Consider the following 26,118-nt stretch of genomic DNA (forward strand, 5'->3'; position numbering starts at 1 on the left):
TTACTGCTGAGTACCAAAATGTCCTATATATTCTGTGCCTCTCTTGGTGCTTTCCCTTTCATCATACCAAGTAGCACCCAGAGCCTGGGGGGAAGGGAGAGAAGAAGGCACGGGAGGAGAAATGTTTGCTTCTGGTTTGCTGCGATCTCCGTGGGGGAAGGAGCAGGGTGCACAAAAGGGTTAGCTTGGTCTCTTTTCCCCATTTAGACTTCATAGCCTGTCTACTAAATCTGCAGCTTTGTTGGCTATGAATTGTGTTGCTTTTGATCTTTTATATGCAGTAGCTTTTTTTTTCCCAGTGGAGCAGCTGTCACGCGGTCCCCAATTTACATGAGCGCTAAACAGAATGACATAAAAATGAAGTGGCATTGCTGTAACGAAACCTATTAATAGCTTAGTGGAGAGGCATTGACGCATCTCAGATATAACACTTGGAATTAAAGCTGAGGAGAATAATCATCTTTACAGACTAAGTTTTCCCAAAATGAGCAGTGAATTTAAGTGCTCAGTTAGAGATGCTTTCAAAGGGCTGTGATTTTTTCAGATCAAGTTTCTCAAAATCAGGCTTGCTTGAGACATCTCAACCTGGGCTGACACAAACTGAGGCAAATGTCTCTAATCCCTGTTGGCAATTTTGGCCAAATGGTTGTATTCAAGACACTGCCCAGCAGTATCATAGTATACCTCCTATAGTATACCTCCTTGATAAATATTTGTTTTATTTGACAACTGTTGTTTCCAAACAGAAAATGGTTTTAGTAGGTATCTGAAATAAACCCCTGGCAATGAGGTGGTTATGGATGGAAGCGCGGAGGGGCCGGTGCTGCCCAGGATTCCGACGGCAGTGCTATACCCTGGTGCTTCCCAGGTGGGTGGGTGCTGGCCTGCTTCCCCACACGTCCACCCTTCTGGAGCTCTGCCGGGCTGGGGAGCGTTGTGTTGTTTTAGCTTCAGGCAGTGCTGCCCCGGCTGCGCTGGTGAATGGTCACTTCAAACTGCGAATCCACCCCGGCAGGAGCTGGTGTCACCTGGCTGCCAGTGGGGAGCGAGGCAGCCTGAACTGCAGCTTGGCTTTCCAGCGGGGGACGGAGAGCTAATGATCTTCCTTTTGGGCTATCCAAATTGCACCGCCTTAAAAATGCTTGTCACAGACTAAGATAAATTATGCCCTCATCTTGCGGGTGTTGATCCGGTCCAAGTGTGATACCCCTAAGATAAGTGTATTAAGATTAATTTGTTGTTGCTATCATGCTGGGTAGAAGCTTGCAGGCTCTCCATGACAAAAATATAATTAAGAACGTTAGTTTAGTTCAGCACTTAACCATAGTGTACAGGGCAAGTTCATAGTCTCTTGATGGTCACCATGGTAGAGCTCTTGAGTCTGTACTTCCTTTGTTACAAATGCACAATTCCATATTATCCTGTAATCCCCATAATGGACTATATATGTATTTGGAATATATGCTTACCAGAACTATCTCTGTCATATGAAGTATGCCTAAACCCTGTATTTTGAAAGTTACTTCAGCAATGGAAGCAGAGCCTGTTACCAGTGAAGCACAGGAGATTTTTGCCTTTTGGTTTCATTAAGATGTCAAGTTTATTATGGTCCCCCAATTACACACATGGATAAAGAACAGCAAGGTCAGAGGCAGGATTAGGGAAAAAATGTCACTATTTTTCACCCAGATTTCAGAGCTGCTCTGCGAGATGCTGGATTCCTATGAGATTTTGAATTTATTTTAAACACATCCATTTACCTTTCTGAGACAAATCTTTCCCAAACGGTGTTCTTTGGGCTATTGCAGAACATCACAATGTTTTTTACCTGTGGACTTCATCAGTCTTTTCCGTTATTACTGATAGCAAACAAAACCATCTCTGCATAGGAGTGGGGAAGTTACAGCAAAGGCTCGCTCAAGGCATAATGGACAACAGAGATGGAAACAGATGTGCTCTTAGTCCTCCTGTCCTTTGCAGTGGGATTTGCCGTTGTTCTCTAGCATTACCTTGTTATTTCACTTGATTTTTAAATTTTTTTTAAGCCACCTCACTGGTATTAGTTTTATTTTAGTACTTGTCAAAGACGAGATATTTAGTACACTTCATACAGTACAATGTAATTGGTCTCATCTGTCAAGTGTTCTCAGTCAAGTAAGGTATGGATATATATTCTGAGAGGAAAGCACAGCAAATATGGTCTGTACTCAGGTTTTCATTATTTTTTACAGGACACAGATATATCAGTCAAGCTGCAGCTAAAATTGATGTGGATTTTGATTATGATGGACCTCTAATGAAGACAGAAGTTCCTGGACCACGATCTAGAGTAAGTTCCCAAAGTACAGTAGCTTGTATTTTTTTTTCTTTAACTGTGTTTAACTTGCTAGAAAACAAATTTCATTCCAAATTTTAAATCTGATATGAATAAACATAATTTCACAACAATCTATGCCCACTTTTATCAAGACGCCGAGAATGAAAAGCTCGTGAATGAAATGCCACTCTCTGAGAGAGAGATCTGAATCTCAACTGCCAACTTCCCATGTGAAGTAATTGAAAACAAAAGAGCATCAGTTTGATGAAAACATCTCATCAGATTTGGTTACTTGGGCTTCTGCTGAAACAGAAATTTAGTTGGCTTTTTATGATGCGAAATAATGCTTTGGTTTTGAAATGAAGCAAGAATTTCAATTTGCTGGACATTGTTTTACTCTGGCAGAGTCAGTATATATATGTGTGGTGGTGGTTTTTATTTGTTTTTTTGTGTTTGTTTTTTTGTTTTTTTTTTTTTTAATAAAAAAAAGGAGCTGTCTTTCTAGAATCAATGTACCAGTATCCCTTCTGTGTGTCTCTGGCCTCTCTTATTTTCTGATTTCTCGCTTGTTTCCTCACTTCAGTTGATCAATATAGAACAGGCAGCTTTCCTTCTTTGGAGATTTACAATTAAACTGTGTATGCCACAGTTAATAGTTTTGACTGTCATTTTGGCAAGATGCACTATGAAAGTTTGTGGCAAGTAGACTTGCTTGGTAAGCACGTAGGACTGCACATTTTGCATATGATTTATGTGATCATAAAAAAGTAACATATGTTCTTCTCTAGTGTTTGGTAATTACAGATCTGAGACTTTTTGATGTTTCTTTTTCTACAGGAATTAATGAAGCAGCTGAATGGAATTCAGGTAATTTGACAAGTTTTCTGAGTTTGGGGAGTGTTAATACTGTGATTTCAGAACTTGCTTTAAAATCCTGTTTTGTATGTTTAATTCCATACCAAGAAAACAGGTGAAACACTGACTCCAGGTTTGCGTGCCAAGTACATGATGTGTGGTATATAAGTGCATTTGAATAAAATCCTTTTTACTGTATTTTGAATACTGCAGAATTGTTTTGCTAGGATCAGTGATTTTTCTTTAGACGCTATGTGTGCCTTCTGAATTTCTGTGAAGTGACCAGTGAAAACATATTTGAGCTTTAAAGTATGTCAACCAAAGTACATATTGCCTTCCCAAGATGAGCAGTTCCCCAAAGTCTGTGCTTCCTTTCAGTAGAAAAAGTGTGTACTTGCCCTTTTAACAGTCCCTCTTTATAAAAATAGCTCTACAGTTAATTCCCATGCAATTAATATAATCATGGAATCATAGAACAGTTTAGGTTGGAAGGGACCTTTAAAGGTCATCTGGTCCAAGCCCCTGCCATGGGCAGGGACATCTTCAACTGGATCAGGTTGCTCAGAGCCCCGTCCAACCTGACCTGGAATGTTTCCAGGGAGGGGGCATTGACTATGTCTCTGGGCAATGTGTCTTTCTATCTTATTAGATATTTTTATCAGATTCTGCTGTATAACCATTACTTGCATCTTTCTGCACACTGCTACTTTTTAAAGCATTAATTGGTTGTCTTTTCCTTTAAGAATGCAGAAGCTGTACACTTTTTTTGCAATTACGAAGAGAGCCGAGGAAACTACCTAGTAGATGTAGATGGCAATCGCATGCTGGATCTCTACTCTCAGATTTCATCCATCCCAATAGGTAGGAGACAGTTGTACCAAAACCTTTTGCTTTGTCCTCAAGCTGTCATTTTCTTATCTCAGTCACTACCAGAGAAGTTGGTTCATTACTTAAGAAAACCAAAGCTTGACACAGTGTATGCCTTCCTTGTTGCGATCAGGGTATGCCTCACTATTATTGTAGTGGTGTTTCTGAATAACTGAAGAAACTACAAATTCAATATTTACAGCTCACTTCAAGTACATAGTGATACTGGGAAGAAGCTCTAGTTTTAATCTGAATTTGAATATGCACATTCCACAATTTAGGTTGTCTTTGTTTGCTTGGATTTGTGTACTTTGTGATTCGGTAACAGTATGTTACTGTTTTAAAAATTAACAAACAGAACTTAAACATTTTAACATTTTAACATTAAATGGTATGCTTTAGTTAACATTTCTATCTCAAAAGAACTGAAAAAAGGAATTGGCTGTGTGGACTCCAGTAGGATGAAATAAGACCAATGACTGAACTGTGGTGCTGAGTGAAAGCAAAGGTGGCAGATCAGTTGGGCTGAGGGACCAAACAATGGACTTGCCAAGTGCTTGGGAGAGTTAGTTGATTTTTTTGCAAAGCATTTCAAGAAGGAAAAGAAGCAAGGCAGAGATGTAGGCCCCAACTGCAAGGAATATAAGTTTCAGTAGTTCAGTTTGTCTGTTCCTCATCCACGGTTCCTCTCAGTTGCTTAAAAACACATTTCTGCAGAAGGGAAAACAGCAGAAGTGCTGGGGTAATTTAAAAGGTAGATGTTGTGCTATATATAGAAACCATGATGACTCAAAATCATCCCTGCAGGCCTCCTCTATTGGGAAACAGAATTTAGTGATGTTCAGGTTGTTACTAAATTTTTGGCATCTAAGACCTTGTGACTGCAATGGGATTTCAGTTATCCCAATCTTCTTGGCAGACAGTTAATAATTTTGCTCTTGTGTAGCACCTCAATAAATGTGTAATCATTCCAGAACTCTTCAATGTTTGTAGCTTATTTTCATCAACACGAGTTCTAGATATTTTTTTATCTTTTAGAAGCTGCACTGAAGTAACTTTGTCACCACTGATGTGGTAATAGGGGTGAGACAAAGGAGCACAATGCTTGTATGCCAATGCTCATCTAACGTAAATGGGATTAGATTTTAGTTTTCTAGGAAAGGAAGTGCATTTGGTGTTCGAGACCTCCCATTCTTCACACAAGAAATGCTGATTTGGAGAAACTAGTGCATGGTCATGTAGTTGAAGGAAAGTCAGTGCATTCTCCAAAAGAATGAAATTAAGGTTCTACAGACAGTGCACTGAGACTTTCTAACCTTCTAGTGCTTGACAGTGCAAGCATACCTCTTATTTTATACACAAGAACTATATTATATTTAAGTATTAGGGGGTAAATATTTTCTTAATGGGCAGAAATGGGCTGGGGCTTTTGCAGTTTGCTTTCTGTGGTTGATTGAAACTGATGACATAGATTTAAAACTCCAGTATGTGTAACTGATCCTTAGCTAAGCCATCCAGTGCCTCCTTCATGTGTGGCAATGCCTTCTTGAGCATAAGGTGGATTTTTGTGTCCTAGAGGACATGTTCCTTTTTCCTGTTTAACATCCTTGTCACCAACATGGACGGTGGGATTGAGTGCACCCTCAGCAAGTTTGCTGATGACATCAAGCTGTGTGGAGCAGTTGACAGGCGGGAGGGAAGGGATGCCATCCAGAGGGACCTGGACAGGCTGGAGTGCAAACCTCATGAGGTTCAGCAAGGCCAAGTGCAAGGTCCTGCACGTGGGCCGGGGCAATCCCAAGCACGAACACAGGCTGGGCAGAGAATGGATTCAGGACAGCCCTGAGGAGAAGGACTTGGGGGTGTTGGTTCATGAGAAGCAATGCGTGCTCGCAGCCCAGAAAGCCAACCGTATCCTGGGCTGCATCAAAAGAAGCACGGCCAGCAGGGCGAGGGAGGGGGTTCTGCCCCCCTACTCCGCTCTGGTGAGACCCCACTTAGAAGTACTACATCCAGCTATGGGGCCCCCAACATAAGACAGACATGGACCTGTTGGGAGTGGGTCTAGAGGAGGCTCAGAGAGCTGGAGCACCTCTCCTGTGAAGACAGGCTGAGAGTGCTGGGGTTGTCCAGCCTGGAGAAGAGAAGGCTCTGGGTAGACCTTTTAGCTGCCTTCCAGGACTTAAAGGGGGGCCTACAGGAAAGATGGGGAGGGACTCTTTATCAGGGAGTGTAGTGATAGGATGAGGGCTAACAGTTTTAAATAGAGGGTAGATTTAGATTACATATTAGGGTGGTGAGACACTGGCCCAGGTTGCCCAGAGAGGTGGTCGATGCCTCATCCCTGGAAACATTCCAGGTCAGGTTGGACGGGGCTCTAAGCAGCCTCATGTAGTTGAAGATGTCCCTGCTCATTGCAGGGGGGTTGGACTTGATGACCTTTAAAGGTCCCCAAGCCAAACCATTCTATGATTCCTCAGTCACGAAAGGCTTCAGTGACTATAGTGCTTCATACAGCTTTTCAGATAATGGTTCTATGATGTGTAGCAACAAGAAGTAAATTGAAATTTAATACTTACAGGGTGACCTAAATCTAACTGAACACACAGCATTAATTTGTTTTTTTAAGTTGCGCTGAATGGCAAGACTGACTATCTGAAGCTGCAGAGGTTGCTGATGATGTCCCTCTTGGTGATAGAGTTAGGTTCTAGACTGGGACACCAAAACAAGATCACAAGGTGTTTGCTAGTCATCTGTGCTTATCTCTGCAAGTAAATCCAATAAAACCTTTTATGAATCTGTCAGGACTCGCCAAGATGTAATAATGATCTGCTACCCTAGAATATATTTATCAGCAGCGGTTGAGAGGTAATAAGTGCCTGTGTGGAGAGATAAGAATTAAAGTATAAAAAACCTCTAGGTAAAGATGTTCTGGGCTACTTCTTGCTGAAAGGCAAAAATTAAAAGTGTTTTTTAGCACATGTTTTTTGGGAAGTTGTAGCATAACGTGCTCCTTTAAACCCGTATCTTATCTGCCTAATAGACTGGGAAATGCCCATGAGCCAAATGCAAGATGCATTTGCTAGCCAACATCCTGGAATAGCAAATGGAACAATCTGTTTTTCAGTGCTGGGAAGGTCTGGTTTTGTCTGGGGAGATGCAGAGAGGTGTAGTTTGGTATTATGCTGCTGCTCAGTTCGAATGGATTCTTTGGGTTGCTCCATCTCATTTCTTTAGCAACTGCCATTTTTTTTTCCTCTTGCAGACAGGCACATTCATGAGCCTGGAGGACATGTACTTTCCTGTCACTTTGATCTAGACACACAGCAAGAGTGATGAAGCAGGTGCCCTTCTCTAAAGAGCCAGCTCTGTCACTTCTTACAGGAATGTATTTGAGAGTGGATTCGTAAAGCTACAGACCCTAGCACTGGTCATGGCAATGAAACAAGTTACTGCCTGTTTGCCATCTTGGCATAGAGCTTTTTGTCTGCCATAGCTACATAATAGTTATTAAACCATTTAGTTCATCCTGGTGTTAGTTTTATGGCTATGAACCCACATACCAGTTCAGCATCTTTCTACAAGCAGACCTACTCATTCAGAAACAGTCAGGCTTTACGGATTCTCTCTTCTTTTACTGGGGCCTGTTTGAGGATGCACCAGCAGAAGGAGCAGGGAGTGTGAGGGGGGACTGGGCCACTCGGCCTCAAGTGAAGAGGATGGGAGAGACATCTTGAGTGGGTGGGAGAGGGTAAGTTATTGGTAGTAGAAGCCTTGAATTTGTGTTACGAGAGAAGATGCAAAGATCTCTGCATTCTTCATGCATCACACCACCAGCAACAGAATTACAGGTTTTTACAAGCAATACCAGAGTTAATGGTTAAGTTTCCTACGCAATGGTAGCTATTTCTAACAAACTTCTGAAAGGTTTAATTTGGAGATTTATAAAACACTACATACAGTCTCAAAGGTGCTCTCAGCAATAGCCACAGCTACAGCTCTCGGTGACACAGCTGAAAGCTGTAGCCTAACAGCAATTCTTCCCATGACAGCAGGTGTGCAACACAGATGTAGTTGTCTGTGTCCCAAATAATCGCTTGTATTATCTTCATAATAATTTTAACAGATTTCTTTGCAGGATGACATGCAGTTAAAACAATCTGGATACTTTCTTGTTTTGAACTAAAATATTCAAAGCGGAATTTATAATTGATTTGTTAACGCAGTAGCCTAATGCTCCATTGCTCAGGCAGGATAATCAGGGCTATTGTCATTCAACTAGAATGAGGAGTTCAGAGGCATGATAAGCTTTTCTAATAAAATTAGAGCAGTCTGACTTCTTGAGCAGTAGGGAAGATGAGGTTTCCAACTGCGTTTCTGCAAGGGTATATAAAAGATTATGTTAATATCTGGCTTTGGAATTTCATACATTAGAAATCAGGCTTAAAGTGACATTTTCTGGGCTCCTTTGGTGAAGATTTTTTTTTTTTTACATCAGATATGTTGGTTTACCTGTAATCAAGCAAATTATCCCAGAGAACATCAATGAGTATAAATTAAGGACCTTTGTTGTGTTAAACCTGAAGCATCTGTAGTACCTTGATGTTTCTGTAAAAATGACAGATCGTTGCATCTTTTTCCAACTAAAAGTTTGTCAAAGTGAGGAAAACGGGAAGGAAAACAAAGCTGGCCATGAGAGAAAGTGAAAAGTGCAGAATCTCCTTCTTTTAATACGAGACAGCAATTTATCAAATGGTTTTTTTTTTATGGTGATGCACAGCTGAGCTATGTAAATCTATGAGAAGGAAAGATTTCCAAACAGATGACTTGGAATAACTAACGGGCTGTGGCAGGTTAGAGATTTGGGTGCTTATTAGTTCATGAGCTTCTAGTGTATGGCTGTCTCTGTAGATGGCCTTTTCCTCCTGGGAGGGTTGTTAATGATCATCCACGAACATCTGCAGTATGTGGAGTGGAACACGCATCTTCATGCATGCAAGTAAATGTGAGTGTACACATACATGAAAGCCTAGATAATGTGGAGGCCAGTACATCTCAAAAGAAGTTTGGCAGCATCTTGCACAGAGAGTTTAGATAGCATTGTAGAGAATAATGGTGATGAACGCCATCCAACTGCGACAGATGTCAAGGAGCACTGTCAAGCCATTGGCAAAATTCTGCTGGAGTCCCAGGGCTTGTCCCTGCTGGGTCTGCCATGACATGTGCTCATTGCACGCATCAGCAGTGAAAAACCTTCTCTGAGAAGAGCACTGCTGTGCTAATAAGGTTACCCTGCACCATCCGGCCATATCTGCTGAGGGACAAAAAGGCCATGCTGATATTTTGTTACTACATTATAATGCACTGAAATTACAATTGCTAAATGAGCTTTCTTTGGGAAATGGGTAAATAACGTGGTTTTTTGCTTGCCTCTTTCTTATGGTCAGCTGCCAAAGATTGGGGAACTGCAGGGAAGAAAAGCATAAACATTTCTAAGTTGATTTTACAATGAGGAAAAATCCCATCAGTTAAAAAGCACAGTGGGGGGGAAGAAGCTCTGTTATTGTGCAAGGAATAATCAGTCTGATATTCAGGGAGGGTAGAAATTGCTATGAGACTAGAAGTGTAGCACCAGCTACTCTAAATGGACTCAGCTGCATGGGGAGCTTCCCCCTGTGGTTCTGAGTGCCAGGACCCGTTTCTGAAATGCATGTTGGGTTGTCAGTGCTCAGTGAGAGCTACCTGAGTCGAGCTGAGCAGGGTGATGGTGAGGAGAGCAGGGTGACGGTGAGCAGCCCACTTGAGGCAGGAGAAACCTGCGAAATGGTGACTGACAGGAACAACGGCTTGTGGGCTGCATGGGCAGAGAGTGATTTCTGCTCCTAACTGAGGAATAGGAGAGGTTCACACGTTGTACTGTAGAGAACCCAAATATACGCGGAAAACTTAGAAAGGCAAGTGAGCAAACATTTAATAATGTCAGACCCACAATACTTGGTAGAAACAATGATGTTTCAATCAGGCCCTATCCATTCGTCAGCCAAAAGATCCATTCATGTTCATTTCTCTCTTTTTGTGTTCAATTTTTACCTTTCAGTACAAAAATATGTTTTTCTGTTGCCTGACATCAAATCTGTTCCAGACAATAATATTTTGTAAAAGGAGAGGTTTGTCCTACTTTGAAAGAAGTTCTATTATAAACAGTTACAGAAACAGTTAAGCATCAGAATAAGGTTACTCTTTACGGTAGTCTATTGAAATCAGATAGAAAGAACTGTTTTTCTTTCTTTGTTCTTTTTAATTAGGTTACAGCCATCCCTCTCTGATAAAGCTTCTACAGCAGCCACAGAACTTGGTAAGTGAATTAAAACATTAAGTACTTGAAAGAGTCTTCTCCCTCCTTGTGGCAGTCTTACTTATTTTTTCTTGAACTGATAATGAACAGTTAATGACTCAGTTTAAGGTATGGTAGGATCTGCTTTCTTTATTTCTCACTAGATAAAAAGAGCTTGGTAGTTTTAAGAAGACACCAAAACCTCTGTGAAGCTTTACAAGAAGTAAACGTTTGGGTGATGCAAGCACTTGATATGTTTGCAGACAGTTTGAAATCATAGTTCAAGCACAGTGTTTCCAATTAATCATTTTAGCAATGTTCTGGAGTGAAGATTTTTGAGCCTGAAAGCAAGCACAAGTCCTTGAGAGAGAATATAGTATTTTAAATATGAAAATGGTGCCATAGATGTGGAATGCTGTGGGTGGTTTGGGGGTTGTTTTTCAGGGGGTTAAGGGGGGAAGGGGAGCTGGTTCCCATCTCTTAAGTGCCAAGTTAATAAACCACTGACATGTCCTTGAAAAATTAAAATCAGTAGACTAGCACAACAGGACTATTTCAAAACACAGTAACTGCTGTTTAACTAATATATCTTCCTGTTTTCCCTAGCAGTGTACTGATAGTGATTGGAAAAAATATGGATTAAATTATGGAAATTGTTGAAATAAGTTGCATTCTATTTCAAGCTTTTTTTTTTTTTCTTCACTGCTTGGACAGAAGTTTTGGATTCCATAATGATTTTTGTGTATTTTTTTAAATTGTAACTTTGGCACAATAGCTTATGTATATAGTACGTGGATAAACTGAGCTCACTGGCTTTTGCCTGCACATCAGTAGATCCCCGTTGGTTGTACCAACTTTAGTGACTGAGCCCCTGGTTCTGCAAACTGGGAACGGGTCTCCACACTGCCTGCAAGGGCATAGCTTGTGTTGACCAGTTCCCTCCAATCCCTGCATTTCCCTTCCTAAAGAGCCTGCTGGCTCATGCCAGCAGAGTGTAAATCCTGAGACAGCATGTCAAAGTGATGCAGACATTTGAGTTCCCTGAGCTGATTTGCTTTACGGAGCTCTCATTTCTTCAGGATGAGAAATGCTGCCTTCCCCAGAACTAAAATACGTCAAGTTTTTTAAAAAAAAAAAAAAACCAACAGAGCTAGAAATGCTGGAGTTACCAAGGGCAGATCTGGATACCACAGAAGCACTATTTCTAAATACTTATACTTACTTGTAAAAGTTATTTCTGAGGAGATAACAATACCTTCATCATAATGCAGTAGTAGGCAAAGTCAGATTTTAAACAAACAAACAAACAAACCCAAAACCAAGGAAAAAACACACAAAAACCCCTCTATTGTCCGGTGGCAGTTGCTAATTTGTCCACTGGAAAAGGGAAGTTAACAGGCAGCCAGCTGGAAGCCTGCAGTAAAAGGAACTGCCTCCAGAGTCCAAAATGAGTGGGGCAACCAGGACCCATCTCTTCCACCTATGAGCATCACAGATGCTCTTGGTACTCTGCTTTGATTTCTGCGCTAATTGAGCGGAGAAGGTGGCACTAAGGCTGTTCGCCTGCGCCTGACCACACAGTTAGGATTTGTGGCCAGCGTTCTCCTGGGCACAGCCTAGGCAGGCTGGCAGCTCCGCAGCGAAGCTTTGCAGTGCCCAGAGAGCTGTGAGAGCCAGGACTTGTGCAAACCTCGCTGCAGACAGGAGAGTGTGCTGGGGTCTGACTGTAGACAAAGTGCCAGCTTTATTGTAAAAGTACTTTTTTTGAGTAATACACACTAAGGTAGGGCCCTTGTTTAATGTTAACGATGGGATCAGTGTTTTCTTGCAGGGACTTTTGGTTTGGTTTGTTTGTAATGCTCCATGTACCCTCTTTATAGCCAACTATAAAGAACAGAATACGCATCTGAGACCATAGCAGCTTGATGCTGATGCTGTTTCTCTCAGTACTGAGCATGTCATTAACAACAAAAGAAAAATACATTTTTCTGCTTAATGGCATATGTTGTCAATTGACTGTGACAGCCCATAATCAAATTCAGAATAAATTTATGGCCGCGTACCTCTAACTTTATATGAAAATTTACTTCTAAACTGAGATAAAAAGTCAAGTAAGATTTCTTATATGTACTAAACAAAAATTTTGTGTTAATCTGTCAGTAACGTTCTAGCTTAGTTTTTTTTTTAAGCTTGATTGTGTTGAAACAAACATTATTTTGGAAGTAAGACACTTGTACAAGCTACAAAGTCCTAGCTCATACTCTGTTATATCTTGTGTGATAATTGGTTTTTCCCAAGAATTCTGATGGCGTGTTCTTACAGGTACAGTGTGACAACTCACACCTCTTACTGTGGTCCTCACATCTGCATAAATGAGTACCTCTATTGAGGAAAAAGACTGAAGGTTTCTGATAAACGTGCAAGCTCGGTGTGCACTGAAAATATGACAGTTTTGGGGGAGGCAGTCTGTCCTCTGGAGACCAATAAATACTTAAGTCATCAAAGCTCAGCCTTTAATTTCAACGATGACACGTTACAACAACAACAAAAGCAACAAACAAACAAAAAGGGGCAAATAATGCTGCTTTGCAGCTGGCAAATTTATTGAGCTTGTCCTTTTGCGCAAATTCAATTTGAAATAAAAAGTAGCACATTGTGAATCAAATAAGATTACCTACAAAGACTACAAACAATGATGAATCAATTTTAATCCATGACACTTAATTTTAATTAATTGCATAAACATGACAAATTCATCTCTATTAGGGAACTGGGGAGACAGAGGCGGTTTTCCAGAGCTGCTCTTTAGAAGGCCTTGTGAGGGCAGCAGGCTCAGCTTTCCCACCAGCTGCTGTTCACTGGCACCAAAATTGCCTTTCTCAAAGATCTGAATCCTGGTGTGGCCAGTTCATAGGACCAGTGGGACAATTCAAGTTGGAAGGGGCCTCAGGTGGTCTCTTGCCCAACCTCCTGCTCCAAGAGGGTCAACTGTGAGATCAGACCAGGTTGCTCAGGGTTTTATCTGGGGTCTTGAAAACCTCCAAGGAGGGAGACTGCGTAACCTCTTTGGGAGACCTGTCCCACTGCTTCACTGTTCTCTTGGTGAAAAAGCTTTTCCTTATACCCAAATTAGTACCTCTGGTGTTTTGATTTATCCCCGTTGCTTCTCTGAAGGGCCTGGAGCCTGGCTTCATCTTCTCAGGAACTTCCACGTAGGTATGGGAAGGCTGCCTTCCTCTAGTCACTTGTGTGGTTACCAATGCTCTTCAGCAGCACAGATTCAGTTCTGCTGGCAGACGGGGAAAGGGAATGGTTGGGGAAAAGAATTCTGGGAAGCTGGCAGGACTTCAGCTGGGTAGCTTCCCTGTTGGCTGTGGAAATCCAGTGTCAGGAGAGGTCGCATGGGGACTATTTCAGCATGAGTGGCTCCTGGTCCATGTCAGACCTCAATCAGGAAATGGAAGGGAGAAAACTGGCAAGCTGGAAACCTGCTGTTGTAATGCACAATCACGAATGTACCTATAATTAAGGCTGAGGCACTAAGAAGGGCGACTGTGCAAACTGAAGGCACTGGAACAGGAAATATTTACCTGCAAAGCAGCAAGCTTCAGGAAGACAGTACACAGTTGAAGAGGAATTTCACCAACGTGTCTGGATAGATCATGGTCAATGTTCTTGAGCTTGATTAAACACATGTTGCTGAGCAGTGAGGTATAACATGTAGGGTCACTTCTCACCAATCTCCTGAGTGCACTGCCCCATTACTGTACGGGCCAGAGGAGTCTAGAAGGGGGACAGCATGCCTGTGTGCACAAGGTTTTGTCAGGAATCTATTTTATTGTAGTGTTGTGTTGCTGATCCTTGTATGTGTGTTATCTTTCTCAGATGTAGCCCCTGTCCTTTAGGTGTGCCTTTGTCTTCTTCCTCCAAATCCCATTGTAATAATATCTGGAGGATACTTATAACCACAGCGTTCTGAAATGGTCTTTCCTAAAGCTCGGTAAGGAAGAAAGCACTGTTATCCAAATTGAATTTAGATTCAGCTACTCAAACTGAAGGCAAGTAATTAAGATTTTAAAGTGTATTTTGTGTGTATAAGGAAAATTGAGATTGAGCACCTAAAACGGCAATTTTGAAGAGGAAATGTCAGTATTAGTTAGCATGCCCCTTTTCTAATGTGTCCTCCAAGAATAAAGTATTAATGATTAGACGGAAAAACATATTCTAAAACATGAATATTATTCCCTGGTTTTAAAACTCCTTGTGCCATGACTACAAATTTCTGACTGGTATTTGTAATTAGAATAAAATGTAACTGCCTTGATATCAACATGGTATTTTTCATGTGATAGTAAAACCTAACAATTTCTCTTCCTTTGTCTTTGTAGAGCACTTTTATTAACAGACCTGCCCTAGGGATTTTACCTCCAGAGAACTTTGCAGAAAGACTGAAGGAATCTTTGTTATCAGTAAGTTTGAGATAGCAGTGATGAGTTACTCTGTTCTGTGTTTAGGGACAGGGGCACATTGAGAGATATTATGGATTTTAATAGGGAACAATACAGATTGGCTGTTTGTCCACCTGCCTTCCCACTGCAAGTAATGAGATCGAACCTTTGTGCCTGACTTCACAGCTGAACGTGAGAGGGTGATGTGTCTGCTCTGCAGATACTGCCTCTTTCATTCTGGATTCAAGAACTGATGAGAAAACACACTTTCACAAACTTCTGTTCACTGTGTTTTCATAAGAGATAGTGGAGTAAGTGGCTTCTGTTTGTCTTAATTTAAATTTGAAGATCCTTAGGACTGAAACTGAGTCAAGCTCTCTCAGCTGCAGTTGAAATTGGCTTTTCTCATCATAGGCACAGTTGGTCTCCCATTATACTGAAGCTCCTGATGTTAAGGGCTGATCAGTATTATCATCACTTTGCACTGTATTTGTGCTTAATATTTTGGAGTAATTTTCTCTCTTTGTTGACAGGTGGCTCCTAAGGGCCTGCCACAGGTGATCACCATGTCTTGCGGATCCTGCTCTAACGAAAACGCCTTTAAGGCAATATTTATGTGGTACAGAGTGAGTAAAATGTTAAGATTTATTTTTTTTGTAGGTTTAGATGAAGAAATGAATATTCATCATCAGAACTCTTGCTGTAAAACAAAGTAAGGCTTGGAGGTTGTCTTGTTTATGATGTTATTTATATTCAACTTAGTATAAAATCTGTATTTAAAAGTCTTCGTCTAAGCTTTCACTTTATATTGACAACTTTAGAAATGATGAAGAAAAGGAAATAAAGAAAATACAGATTGCAGTCAGTATGTAAGAGCCACAGTTGGTGTCTCCATTGGCTGTAGTTTGGAATATCAGCATTACTAATTTGTGATTCAGCCAAAAATGCATTGGTTGCAACTAAAGGAAAACTATGTTGGGTTTATTGGTGGTGGTTTTGGTGTTGGTTTGTGTTTGTTGTTTGGTTTTTTTTTAGAACAAGGAGAGGGGTCATAATAATGTCACAAAAGAGGAACTGGAATCTTGCATGATTAACCAGGTAACATTTGTTTGTTACGACAACTACAGATGTACCGTTGGCTTGGGTTTATAAGGGAAGATTGATAGGAAAAATAGCTTTACTCTCTCTGAAGTGGAATCTTGGTTTGGTAAAATTAGGAAATGGTGAAACTGAAACAAACTGCTCCCAACAAATATCAAGACCTGCTGCTTGTATTCTTCTGCATCCTTCCTAGTTGTGAATCTTGGAAAGCTCTCCCTTTTTTCATGACACATCATTTGCTAGAGAGGGTCCCATGTGATGGATGGGTCCATGGAGATCATTAATACATGCAAAAATTTACAAATAATAACAACAGACCTTCTAATTTATTTTTTTTTTTCAGAAGTTGTGATTTTATGGCTTAAAACTGATCAAGGGGTAGGTTAAAATTTGACTGACTAAATGTTAACAACAGGCAGGATGAGGAACTGGAGATGCAGCTGATAAACCTCTGAAGCCATATTCACCTTCAACCTAGGTGGTCTCGTTCTTGCCAGTCTCAAATCTTAACGTGCAACAATAGCAGAAAACAGAGGATTTAGTCTGTTCTTTGAGATAAACACGTTCGAACTGAATAACCTGCTGGTCCCAGCCTGATCTTTGGCACTTCTGTAGTGATGAGCATTCAGTTCATTCACATGGGATTAGGGAACTCATTTGGCTTCAAAAATGAGGAGGGTTTTGTTTGTCTTCAGAATTATTTTTTAAGTTCCGTGATGTTGCTTACAGCATGGTCAGACAGATGGCTGTGCCACTGCAAATAAGAGGATGGCACATCGTGACCTGAAGGAACAAGAATTTTATAAGATGACCAAAGACTTGTCAAACTAGTGATCGCTTTTTGTCCAAGTTTAGCTAACTAAACATTAGGATTCCTCTTTGAGTTAATTGAGTTCTCTTTACAGTTGGGGTAGGGGACGGATTTGAGAGGGCAACTCCATCCCCCTTTCGGGGGGAGATATGTCTTTTGTCATGGTTCCTTCTCATTCTCGGTACAGCAAGTCACCATGACTGCACGGGGTGTCTGGTGTGGGGCAGCCCCGGCCTCTCCTGGCAGAGCCCCCGCAGCCCCTGACACCGCAGCTGGGCACGGCCACCCCGGACACGTGTGCTCATAGTTTGTACAAAAAGGGGCTGGTTGTAATGAGTGCTCAGCTTTTGTGTGAGCTCATGTGTGAAGCGGTATTATGATACAGTGCAAATTGCCACCTATTCATTAGTATTAATGATGTATTTTAGTGGGTCAGGCATTTTTTAGGGGAGGACAAACGTATGTGTTGAAATGGGTAAATATAATAATTTGTGCTGGTTGAAGTGCTGCCTGCCAGCAGCACCACACGCTGACTGCCACCTCTCTGCTCTGCTTGCAGCCCCCCGGCTGCCCCGACTACGCCATGCTCTCCTTCATGGGCGGCTTCCATGGAAGGACCCTGGGTAAGCAAAGCCCTGCCGGCAACACCTCCCTTCCTTCGTCTCCTCGCAGCCGCTACAGTAACTTCTCATCTCACTGTCGTTTCTGAAAAGTTTTATTTTTCCTTAGGCAAATAGTACCAGTGGAGAAGCTGTAGGTTTATTTAAAGTTTGCTTTGGAAGCCCCACCAATACTGAAACAGAATACTTGAGTGACAGCAGGAATTAATTTTATATTTATTGAAAAATTATGTTCACAGTATCACAGTATGCTAGGGATTGGAAGGGACCTCAAAAGATCATCTAGTCCAATCCCCCTGTCGGAGCAGGAACACCTAGATGAGGTTGCACAGGAAGGCGTCCAGGCGAGTTTTGAATGTCTCCAGAGAAAGAGACTCCACAACCTCCCTGGGCAGCCTGTTCCAGTGCTCTGTCACCCTCACTGAGAAGAAGTTTCTTCTCAAATTTAAGTGGAACCTCTTGTGTTCCAGCTTGAATCCATTACCCCTTGTCCTATCACTGGTCGCTACTGAGAAGAGCCTGGCTCCATCCTCATGACATTCCCCCTTTATATATTTATAAACGCTAATAAGATCACCCCTCAGTCTCCTCTTCTCCAAACTAAAGAGACCCAGCTCCCTCAGTCTTTCCTCATAAGGGAGATGCTCCACTCCCTTAATCATCTTAGTTGCCCTACGCTGGACTCTCTCCAGCAGCTCTCTGTCCTTCTTGAACTGAGGGGCCCAGAACTGGACACAATATTCCAGATGCGGTCTCACCAGGGCAGAGTAGAGGGGAAGGAGGACCTCTCTCGATCTGCTAACCACCCCCCTTCTAATACAGCCCAGGATGCCATTGGCCTTCTTGGCCACAAGGGCACAGTGCTGGCTCATGGTCATCCTGCTGTCCACCAGGACCCCCAGGTCCCTTTCCTCTACACTGCTCTCTAACAGGTAGCTCCCCATCCTATACTGGAACCTGGGGTTGTTTCTGCCCAGATGTAGGACCCTACACTTTCCCTTGTTGTATTTCATGAAGTTATTCCCTGCCCAAATCTCCAGCCTGTCCAAGGCTGTTCATAAGGTCCCTTATTTTCATTCTGAATCCAAGGTTTCCTGCCCGTGCTAGTAAAAATCTAACTCTTGGAGTAGAATTGCCACAATATACAAACAAGAAGTCACTCACTGTTACCATTTTATATTAGCTCAATCCCCGTTCTAAATGTGTTACCCAAGTGTGCTGCAATTCTGAGCTTTGTGACCAGTTGTCTTTGGACAGGTGAAACCCATCTCATCTGAGCAACCTGTTCAGGTTGACAGAGGTTCTCCTGTTCTTCTGAAGCAGCGCATGTGGAAACTGGGGCTTAAAATCTAGAGCAATCCACTTGAGCTTGACTAAATCCAGTTACTCAGTATTTCAGAAAATAAAGTAAAAATGTAGAGCAGTTGAGAGAATTCTACAGTCCTGGTGTCGGCAATTTTTCACCTCTTGGTAGCTTTTCTCCTGTATTGTTCCTAGTCAGGTATTATTTTAATTTTTGCTTTTCTGGGTTTAGGTTGCTTAGCTACAACTCACTCTAAAGCAATTCACAAATTGGACATTCCATCGCTGGACTGGCCTATTGCTCCATTTCCAAGGCTAAAGTATCCTCTGGAAGACTTTGTGAAAGAAAATCAACAGGAAGAAGCCCGCTGTTTAGAGGAGGTAAAAAATTCACTGGCAGCTTTCTGTTGGTTTTGTTTTGAAATAATGAATAGTGTTAGTAGGATTAGCTGCTTTTCACTAAAATAATGTTTTCAGGGATTGGAACAGCATGTGATTAAAACAGCATTCACTGTTGTTTACGGTCAGAAGTTTGTCCCTGCCTTTCAGACAAACAGCCGGCTTACTGTGCATTGCAGAGGTCTGCATGAGTCATACCAAAGTGAAATTTCACATGCAGGAGAAGCTTGTTGTATCACAGTGATCCTGTCTGCTGGATCTTGCAAAGGGACATGGACTAAGAGGACCACAGTGTGTCTAATGCTCTGCAAAGAGAACCTGTGACAATATTTCGGGTTTTTCAGCTTTTGGCATAAAGCTCTGATCCTGCCTGTGGTGGCAGGGTCTCCGTGCCTTCCCTAGCCTGGGAGAAGGGAAAGGTGGGCAGAGCAGAGCCTGTGGGAGGCAAACCGTCTCCAGATACCAGAACCATTGGGATTGCCTGTTGGGCTCCCTGGAATACAGGATCTGTCCCTTGAGAGGCAGTGGTGGGCAGCGAGGCACAGCGTGCCCTGTGGCTGGAACAGGAATGGTGCACAGTGTGGAGCATCGCAAGAGAGGAGGGGGCTATGGTGTGCAGAAGGGAGCAGAGCAGAGCACTGGGTGGCTGCAGAGCTGGATCGAAGAGCCTTCTTATTTGAACCTGCCTAACTTCAGAGGAAACAGAAAGCATAGAAAATGGCTTCCCTGTGTTTGCTCTGCAATAGCTTGAGGGGTGTGGGGGGAATTATGATGCAAAAAATCGATCCACATACTTGAAGCCATTATTTAAAAACCAAACCAAACAAACAAACAAAAAAAAAAAAAAAAAAGAAAAAGCCGAACGGATTATTTGAAAGTTTGTGAATTGGCTTACTCACAGCCTTTGGAAACCATCACTTTACAAAGCCTACATGGGTCATGGGCCCTGAAAGCTGTAAGTGGTATTTCAAATGTAGTACAAATGACACTCCTAATTGCAGCAACTAGCACTACAAGGTTAATTAAAACTTCTCTATAAGCCCCTTATCAGCAATAGGATTTCTGCACTATTTAATCTGATTAATTTTAAAGTATCTGAAGTGGGTGACTAGAAAAATCAAATTTGCCAGATTAGCTTCTTTAATACACTAGCTGAGTTTTGTTGATGACAGCAAGCTACAGTGGTTTCCACCATACTTCCAGCTGAAATTTGTGAGAGCTTTCATACTGTTGTACATAAATATGCAATTAGTTAAAATGTATTTAGGATATGATTTAAACTTAAGCACTGTTCAGGGATGAGAGGGCAGTGTTAAATCCTGGAGGAACCACTTGTTAATTCCTTACACTTCCTGACACCTTCATAGCCAGGAATGTCTATGAAATGTTGAGGTTCTGTTGCTGAGATTTAATCTTTCTGGGAGGAAATGTGCAAATGTCCTGAAAGGAGAATGTACCATAAATGTTTGGTTTACAGGTAGAAGACCTGATTGTAAAGTACAGGAAAAAGAAGAAGATTGTGGCTGGAATCATTGTAGAACCGATACAGTCAGAGGGTGGCGACAATCACGCTTCAGATGACTTCTTCAGAAAGCTACGAGATATTGCCAGAAAGGTAATCGCACATTTCACTGGTCATTCAGGGGTAGCTAAACGTGCAAATCCTTCTTGGTGTCTCCAGAGGCCACCCCTGCCCCAGACATTGCAAGAGCTTCATGAGCCCCCTGAGCAGCAGCTGGGGTCATTCTGTGCCTGTACTCAGATACACGCAACCCCTTGGCAGCACAGTGTTTTCTTTTCCATTTGATGCACACCCAGTGGTTTCCTCAGTCCAATAAATGTTCATCCAATGTCTAAGTGAGAGATAAATTACTCTGATTCATTAACCATGGATTTCGCAGTAGTGTTCTTTAAATGTTAATGCCAATTTGTTGAGGGGGTTCAGTCAATCAGAAGAGGCAGGTTTGGAAAAGGGTAATTTTTTGTTGACGTACTTGTTTTTAATTGCAAAAAAAGCTGCAACATAAATTGAGTCCAACCGTCGTAAGTGCTGATGTTCCAGTAAAACAACAAAAAGGATGTGTATCTTGATACTTGGAATGTGCAGTTACCTGTTTGGAAGTGATGACCCTCAATAAGACCTACTCCATGCTTTTTGCACCCTTAAAACATTTGTATGCTTACAGAGAAAAGCATTTGGAAAATTCTGTTCGGCCATGAGAAACAGCAGCTTTTTCCATTGTTAACAGCTGCTTGTGCAAGGGGGATATAGTAAATATGGTGAAAGGAAAAGGTTTGCATTGTCTAAACCAAGATGCTGCCAAAAGTACTTACCAGTTAGTTTATGATATAGCTTGATCGCCCTATCCCAAAGTTTCAAGAAAATAGTCCTTCAAATAAAAAAACCACGTTGCCATCTATAATGAGTAGCTCTTTCAGCAGACTGGTCTGAAAAGGCAGCTCTTCCAGGAGCATTTTAGGCCCCCAGACTGAACAGATCATGCTGCTGGTATTGCTGTTGGGCCACATATGCCTGACTCACACTGGAGGCAGAAACTTCTTACTTAAAAAAAATGAAACTCCTAAAAATTACATGCTGCTTCCCTCAGAGGCTTTGAAAATGTCACCCAGGCTCCTCCCACATGTTTTCAGGTATCCTCTAGAAATGTTCAAGACTATATATATAAAAATGCATAATTACATAAAAACATGTACTTTGTGAATTTAGATTGAAAATATGTTTCTAGTGCCTTTCTAAAAAAAATAGCTGAATTTTTAACTGTGAAATCCAGTGCACAGTGTGTGGCATTGGTGTGGGGTTGAGGAGGGGAGATTGGGAGCGGTGAAGGGAGAGGAAGGAGGGATGTTGCATGTAATTGTTTTGCATTTATCTGTTCACTAAGGGAGGTATTTTTGTTTTGGAAATGCGGACTCACATTTCCTGCTCTTTACATCTGTCTCCGCAGCACGGCTGTGCGTTCTTGGTGGATGAGGTGCAGACGGGAGGGGGCTGCACAGGAAAATTCTGGGCGCATGAACACTGGGGCCTGGATGACCCAGCTGATGTGGTAACATTCAGTAAGAAGATGATGACAGGGGGATTTTTCCACAAAGAGGAGTTCAGGCCAAATGCTGTAAGATTTTTCAATGAAACTTGGACTCTGTGCTAGTTGGGGGCCCATTCACGAGTGACTGCAGTGTCTATGGAAGAGACAGGCTGTCCTTCAGTAACGCAGGCTCAGCTGGGTGGAGCTGCTATTTCATAGATACTTGCTTTGTGCTGACACAAAAGTTGTCATCACTTCTTCACTTTTATTCCAGTTGCTGTCAGTCACAAAGGTCATAAAGGTGGTGGGAGTGGAGAACTGGGTTTTGCCTAATGAGCTAACCTTCAGTACAAAATCCAACCTCAAACTGACACCTTTTTCCATGGGGCAACGTGGTATTTTCAGAGCTTGTACGTCAGCATTAGGGATTCTGTCAGCAGGAGTTCTTTGCATTAGTGACATTTTAGATGTAATAAATAACAAAATAAAAAAAAATAAGGGTGAAAACATAAAGCTTTAATGTCAAACCCCTATAGATGAAGCTGATTTCCACGTCATCTATAGCCACGTTTCAGTGAAATGTCAGAGCAGCACGACAGAATGCACTAAATTTGTAGCATAAGGTAGTTGCCCTTTGTTTCTGCTCCGCAGGGCAGCTGTATTTCCTTCTTGCAACAAAAAAAAGGGGGGTGGTGAAATTAGTGCATGCTTTTTCACACACCAGATGTTTGCATTACCAGTTTGATGGCTTGCCTCTTCTTTATTATAGTGATTTGCCTGCTAACATGTTCCACAACTCTCTCCCCGCTTTTTCCCAAGCCCTATCGGATTTTTAACACCTGGCTTGGAGATCCATCTAAGAACCTTATGCTTGCTGAAGTCATTAAGGTTATTAAAAGAGAAGACCTTCTAAACAATGCAACCCACGCTGGGAAAGCACTACTGACCGGGCTGTTGGATTTACAGGTAAACATCTGGAAGGATTATAGATAAGGAGAAGTTTGCTGATCAGGTAGCATCTGACCTAATCCAGTCCAAACGCTTGGACTGCGGAACTCCAGCTGGGAACTAGACCAATAATCATAACTTGCTGGTTTAGGTACTTCAATGCAAGCCCGAATAACTCTGTCACATTTTGAATTGAAGTAAATGTTCTTTTACTGACTTAAGGATGCCGGTTTTATATAGCTTAATCCAAAATAAAGGGTGACCCCAAATATATCTGAAGGTATGAACTACAGCTAGTTACATTATTTTTCTAGAAGTCCCCGTTATCACAAGCAGCTAGCATTTCATTGTCCCTAAAGTTCTTTTTAAAAGAAAGTGCCTTTATATTTTGTTAAAATTCCACTGAGCTGTTGAAATAAGAAAATTGTAGCCTTCCCTCCCTTGACTAAGGGGAATTCCTTCACAGCTCCCACTACCAAGCTCCACATGAGAAGGAAAATCAGCCAGGCGTTTAAGGGCGGGCTTGCAGATGTTCTGAAAAGGCACTTTGTGCACTGGTAGTGCAGGATAAGCCCAAATAGAGTCTCTGCTGTCTCCACAACTTCAAGGCGTAAGAGGCAGGAGAACACAAAAAATTATAATCTTCATAATTTGGAGGGCCAGAGTACAACTATTGCCAAAAAAGGTTACTCTTGTAAAAGGTGAGGATTGTAATTGCTGGTAAGTGAAAGCAGATCATATGAGCAACCATCTTAATGCAGCATTAAGAATGAGCTGGTTTCTAACCCCATTCCAGATTATTTACGCTCAGGTTTTCCTTGAGTGCATGTTAGAGGCACGGTGCTTTACGCGCACTTCAGGAGCCTCCAGGTAAGATTTTACTCAGCCCAGCTCAGGGCTGCAAATCCATCCTTACTTCCTGCTCGGCCTTTGAGGTGAGAACCTGCCTGCTGTGGAGCTCTGCGGTTGTCAGAACTGGCTGAACAGGACACCAGGCTCTGTGAGAAACCGGCCTCTGCGGCAGCTCCGCTCCGCCAGAGCAGAGGAGGCAGCGGGGTTTCTGTGTGGCAGAACGCCTGTCAGGGCAGAGCAGAGCAGAGCTTGCCGCCAGGTGCCCTCTGTTGCAACAGCAGCTGTGCCACTGCCTCACCTCTCTTTGCAGGCTCGATACCCCCATCTTATCAGCAGAGTGAGAGGAAGAGGTACGTTCTGCTCGTTTGACACTCCAAATGATGCAACTAGAAACAAGTTAATTACAATAGCCAGAAACAAAGGTAAGAAAGTTTGTGTGTGGATTAGCTTCTAATGACAAACAGTAGCACGTGTAATGTGTTAAATTTTCCTTTTTCGTATTGTGTGTGTATACCACAGCATCGGAGGACAGAACTGAAACTATGAACAAAGCTGTATTTAGACTTTTCTGGAAATACTTGTATTTTCAGAGACGTCAGACCAGCCTCTTGCATGGTTTTGTATGTTTTACGCCTTTCTATAGGTCTAATGTTACTGGAAGAGATCTATGTAGGGCATCGGTTTTTGTGACATCACTTTCCTGTTCCTCTGCAGTGACCTTAGGTGCACCTAGGCATGGCTTACTTCTAGAAACAGATTAGGAAAATTAGAAGAAAGTTAATGTAACTGTCACTCAGGAAAACACAGGGAGAAAAACTATGAATTTTATGGAATACCTAATAATGAAATGAGTTGCCTAAAAAGGGCACAGATCTAAAATTACAGCCCTCTTGTACCACAGAACTCTGGCCCAGCCATAGACAAGCCCAAGCACCAGGAGGGGAACCTGGTGCTCTGCAGCCTAACTTTCTCTTTGAATTTAACAGCGTGCGCCCTGGGTTTGTGCTGTCAAGTTTTTGCTGTTACTCCCATCTCTTGAAAGAAGCAGGCTTGATGCATCTAAGCTATTGTGAAACTGAAATTTTAGAGCATAAAAGACACTGATATTTTTTGTTCTTGGAAACTAAGCCAGCAGGAAGGGAAGACATGTGGTTTGTTTCATGGTAAGCCAAACCTATGCTTAGAGGCAAGGTGAGCTCAGCTCAATGGTGTGGATTTTCATTGCCCACAAACATTTCAAAGAATTAATTAATTTAGGGGTTTAAAAAAAAAACATCCCTTTAAAGTACTGCAGGAAGAAGTTTGCCAGCTTTTTTTGCCAGATATTTTGACTTTTTGTAATTTAAAATGAAGTAGTTTTTAAAAACAAAATTGCAAAGAAACCTACTGTGTCTTATTCTGGGATTGAGGTCCTTAACCAGTGGAGTATTGCAGCTTTGAAGGCTCAGATGCTGTTTGAGCTCTTCGCTGGATGGAGTCTTCTACTGATGCTGGGATTAGTCACAACATTCCAAGTTTTCCAGACCAGCTACAGGCACCTGCAGTGTTCTGTGTTGCCCCAAAGCTTGAGGCCACTTTGCAGCACTGAGTACATGCTGATCATTGTGTGGTTAGCAGTGATTTGGGGCACTTCCACTGGCCCTGCACAGTGAGGCAAGCCTCATTCGGAGACCTGCCTTTTCTGGACATTTGGCAAAGATACGGAAATTACTAGAAGACCTGTTCTGTTCTCGTTTTAGGTGTTGTGCTGGGAGGCTGTGGCGACAGATCGATTCGTTTTCGTCCAACGCTGATCTTCAAGGATCATCATGCGCACCTCTTTCTGAACATTTTCAGTGACATCTTAGCAAACTTCAAGTAAAAAGCAGTTCCCTTGCACCAAACAGCTGATTACGAAATTAGTTTGCATTAATTCATGTCTTCTCTACTCACAAGATAAGTGTCAAGTCATAAACTGAGGTTTGTTCTGTCTGTAATCCTGCCCAAGGCAAGCTGCTCCATGCAAACTCAACCCAGGCAGAGCATTGGTACTGGTCACCAGCAGGTACTCACAGCTGTCCCACACTGTGCATTTGTAGAAGCTGTGGCCCTCCATCTTCTGGCTTGGGTCATGTTCATTGCAGAGTCCTCTCTACACTCATGGCCCTGACTATTTGATTGTCTAAAAATGACCTGGTACAGTCCACTCTCACAGGTAAGCCCAGTAGATTTGCTCTT

At 42.1% G+C, this 26,118-nt stretch overlaps 1 protein-coding gene across 4 annotated transcripts; it reads left to right on the forward strand.

The window, feature by feature from the left end:
• Window positions 1-2,281: 2,281 nt before the first annotated feature.
• Window positions 2,282-26,118, forward strand: ABAT (4-aminobutyrate aminotransferase). Of its 4 annotated transcripts, none has more exons than XM_082490395.1 (14): window positions 2,282-2,329; window positions 3,155-3,184; window positions 3,916-4,033; window positions 10,345-10,394; window positions 14,762-14,842; window positions 15,355-15,447; window positions 15,857-15,919; window positions 17,293-17,356; window positions 18,888-19,036; window positions 20,532-20,669; window positions 22,021-22,188; window positions 22,921-23,067; window positions 24,212-24,323; window positions 25,641-26,118. In XM_082490395.1, the coding sequence occupies exons 1-14, from the start codon at window positions 2,297-2,299 to the stop codon at window positions 25,760-25,762; spliced, it is 1,368 nt and encodes a 455-aa protein (XP_082346521.1). In that variant the 5' UTR covers window positions 2,282-2,296; the 3' UTR covers window positions 25,763-26,118. The 4 variants fall into 4 exon arrangements, with proteins under 4 accessions (XP_082346521.1, XP_082346523.1, XP_082346522.1 ...); XM_082490397.1 differs by having other exon boundaries at window positions 20,571-20,669; XM_082490396.1 differs by lacking the exon at window positions 15,857-15,919.

This window comes from Vanellus vanellus (genome assembly GCF_965231255.1).
Source record: "Vanellus vanellus genome assembly, chromosome: 14".
Classification (NCBI taxonomy): domain Eukaryota; kingdom Metazoa; phylum Chordata; class Aves; order Charadriiformes; family Charadriidae; genus Vanellus; species Vanellus vanellus.

Coding starts and splice junctions, on each gene's coding strand:
- ABAT (XM_082490395.1), top strand. CDS start 2,297: ATGAAGACAGAAGTTCCTGGACCACGATCTAGA. Junction 15,448..15,856: donor CAATATTTATGTGGTACAGA/GTGAGTAAAATG, acceptor GTTTTTTTTTAG/AACAAGGAGAGGGGTCATAA. Junction 24,324..25,640: donor TACAATAGCCAGAAACAAAG/GTAAGAAAGTTT, acceptor TTCTCGTTTTAG/GTGTTGTGCTGGGAGGCTGT.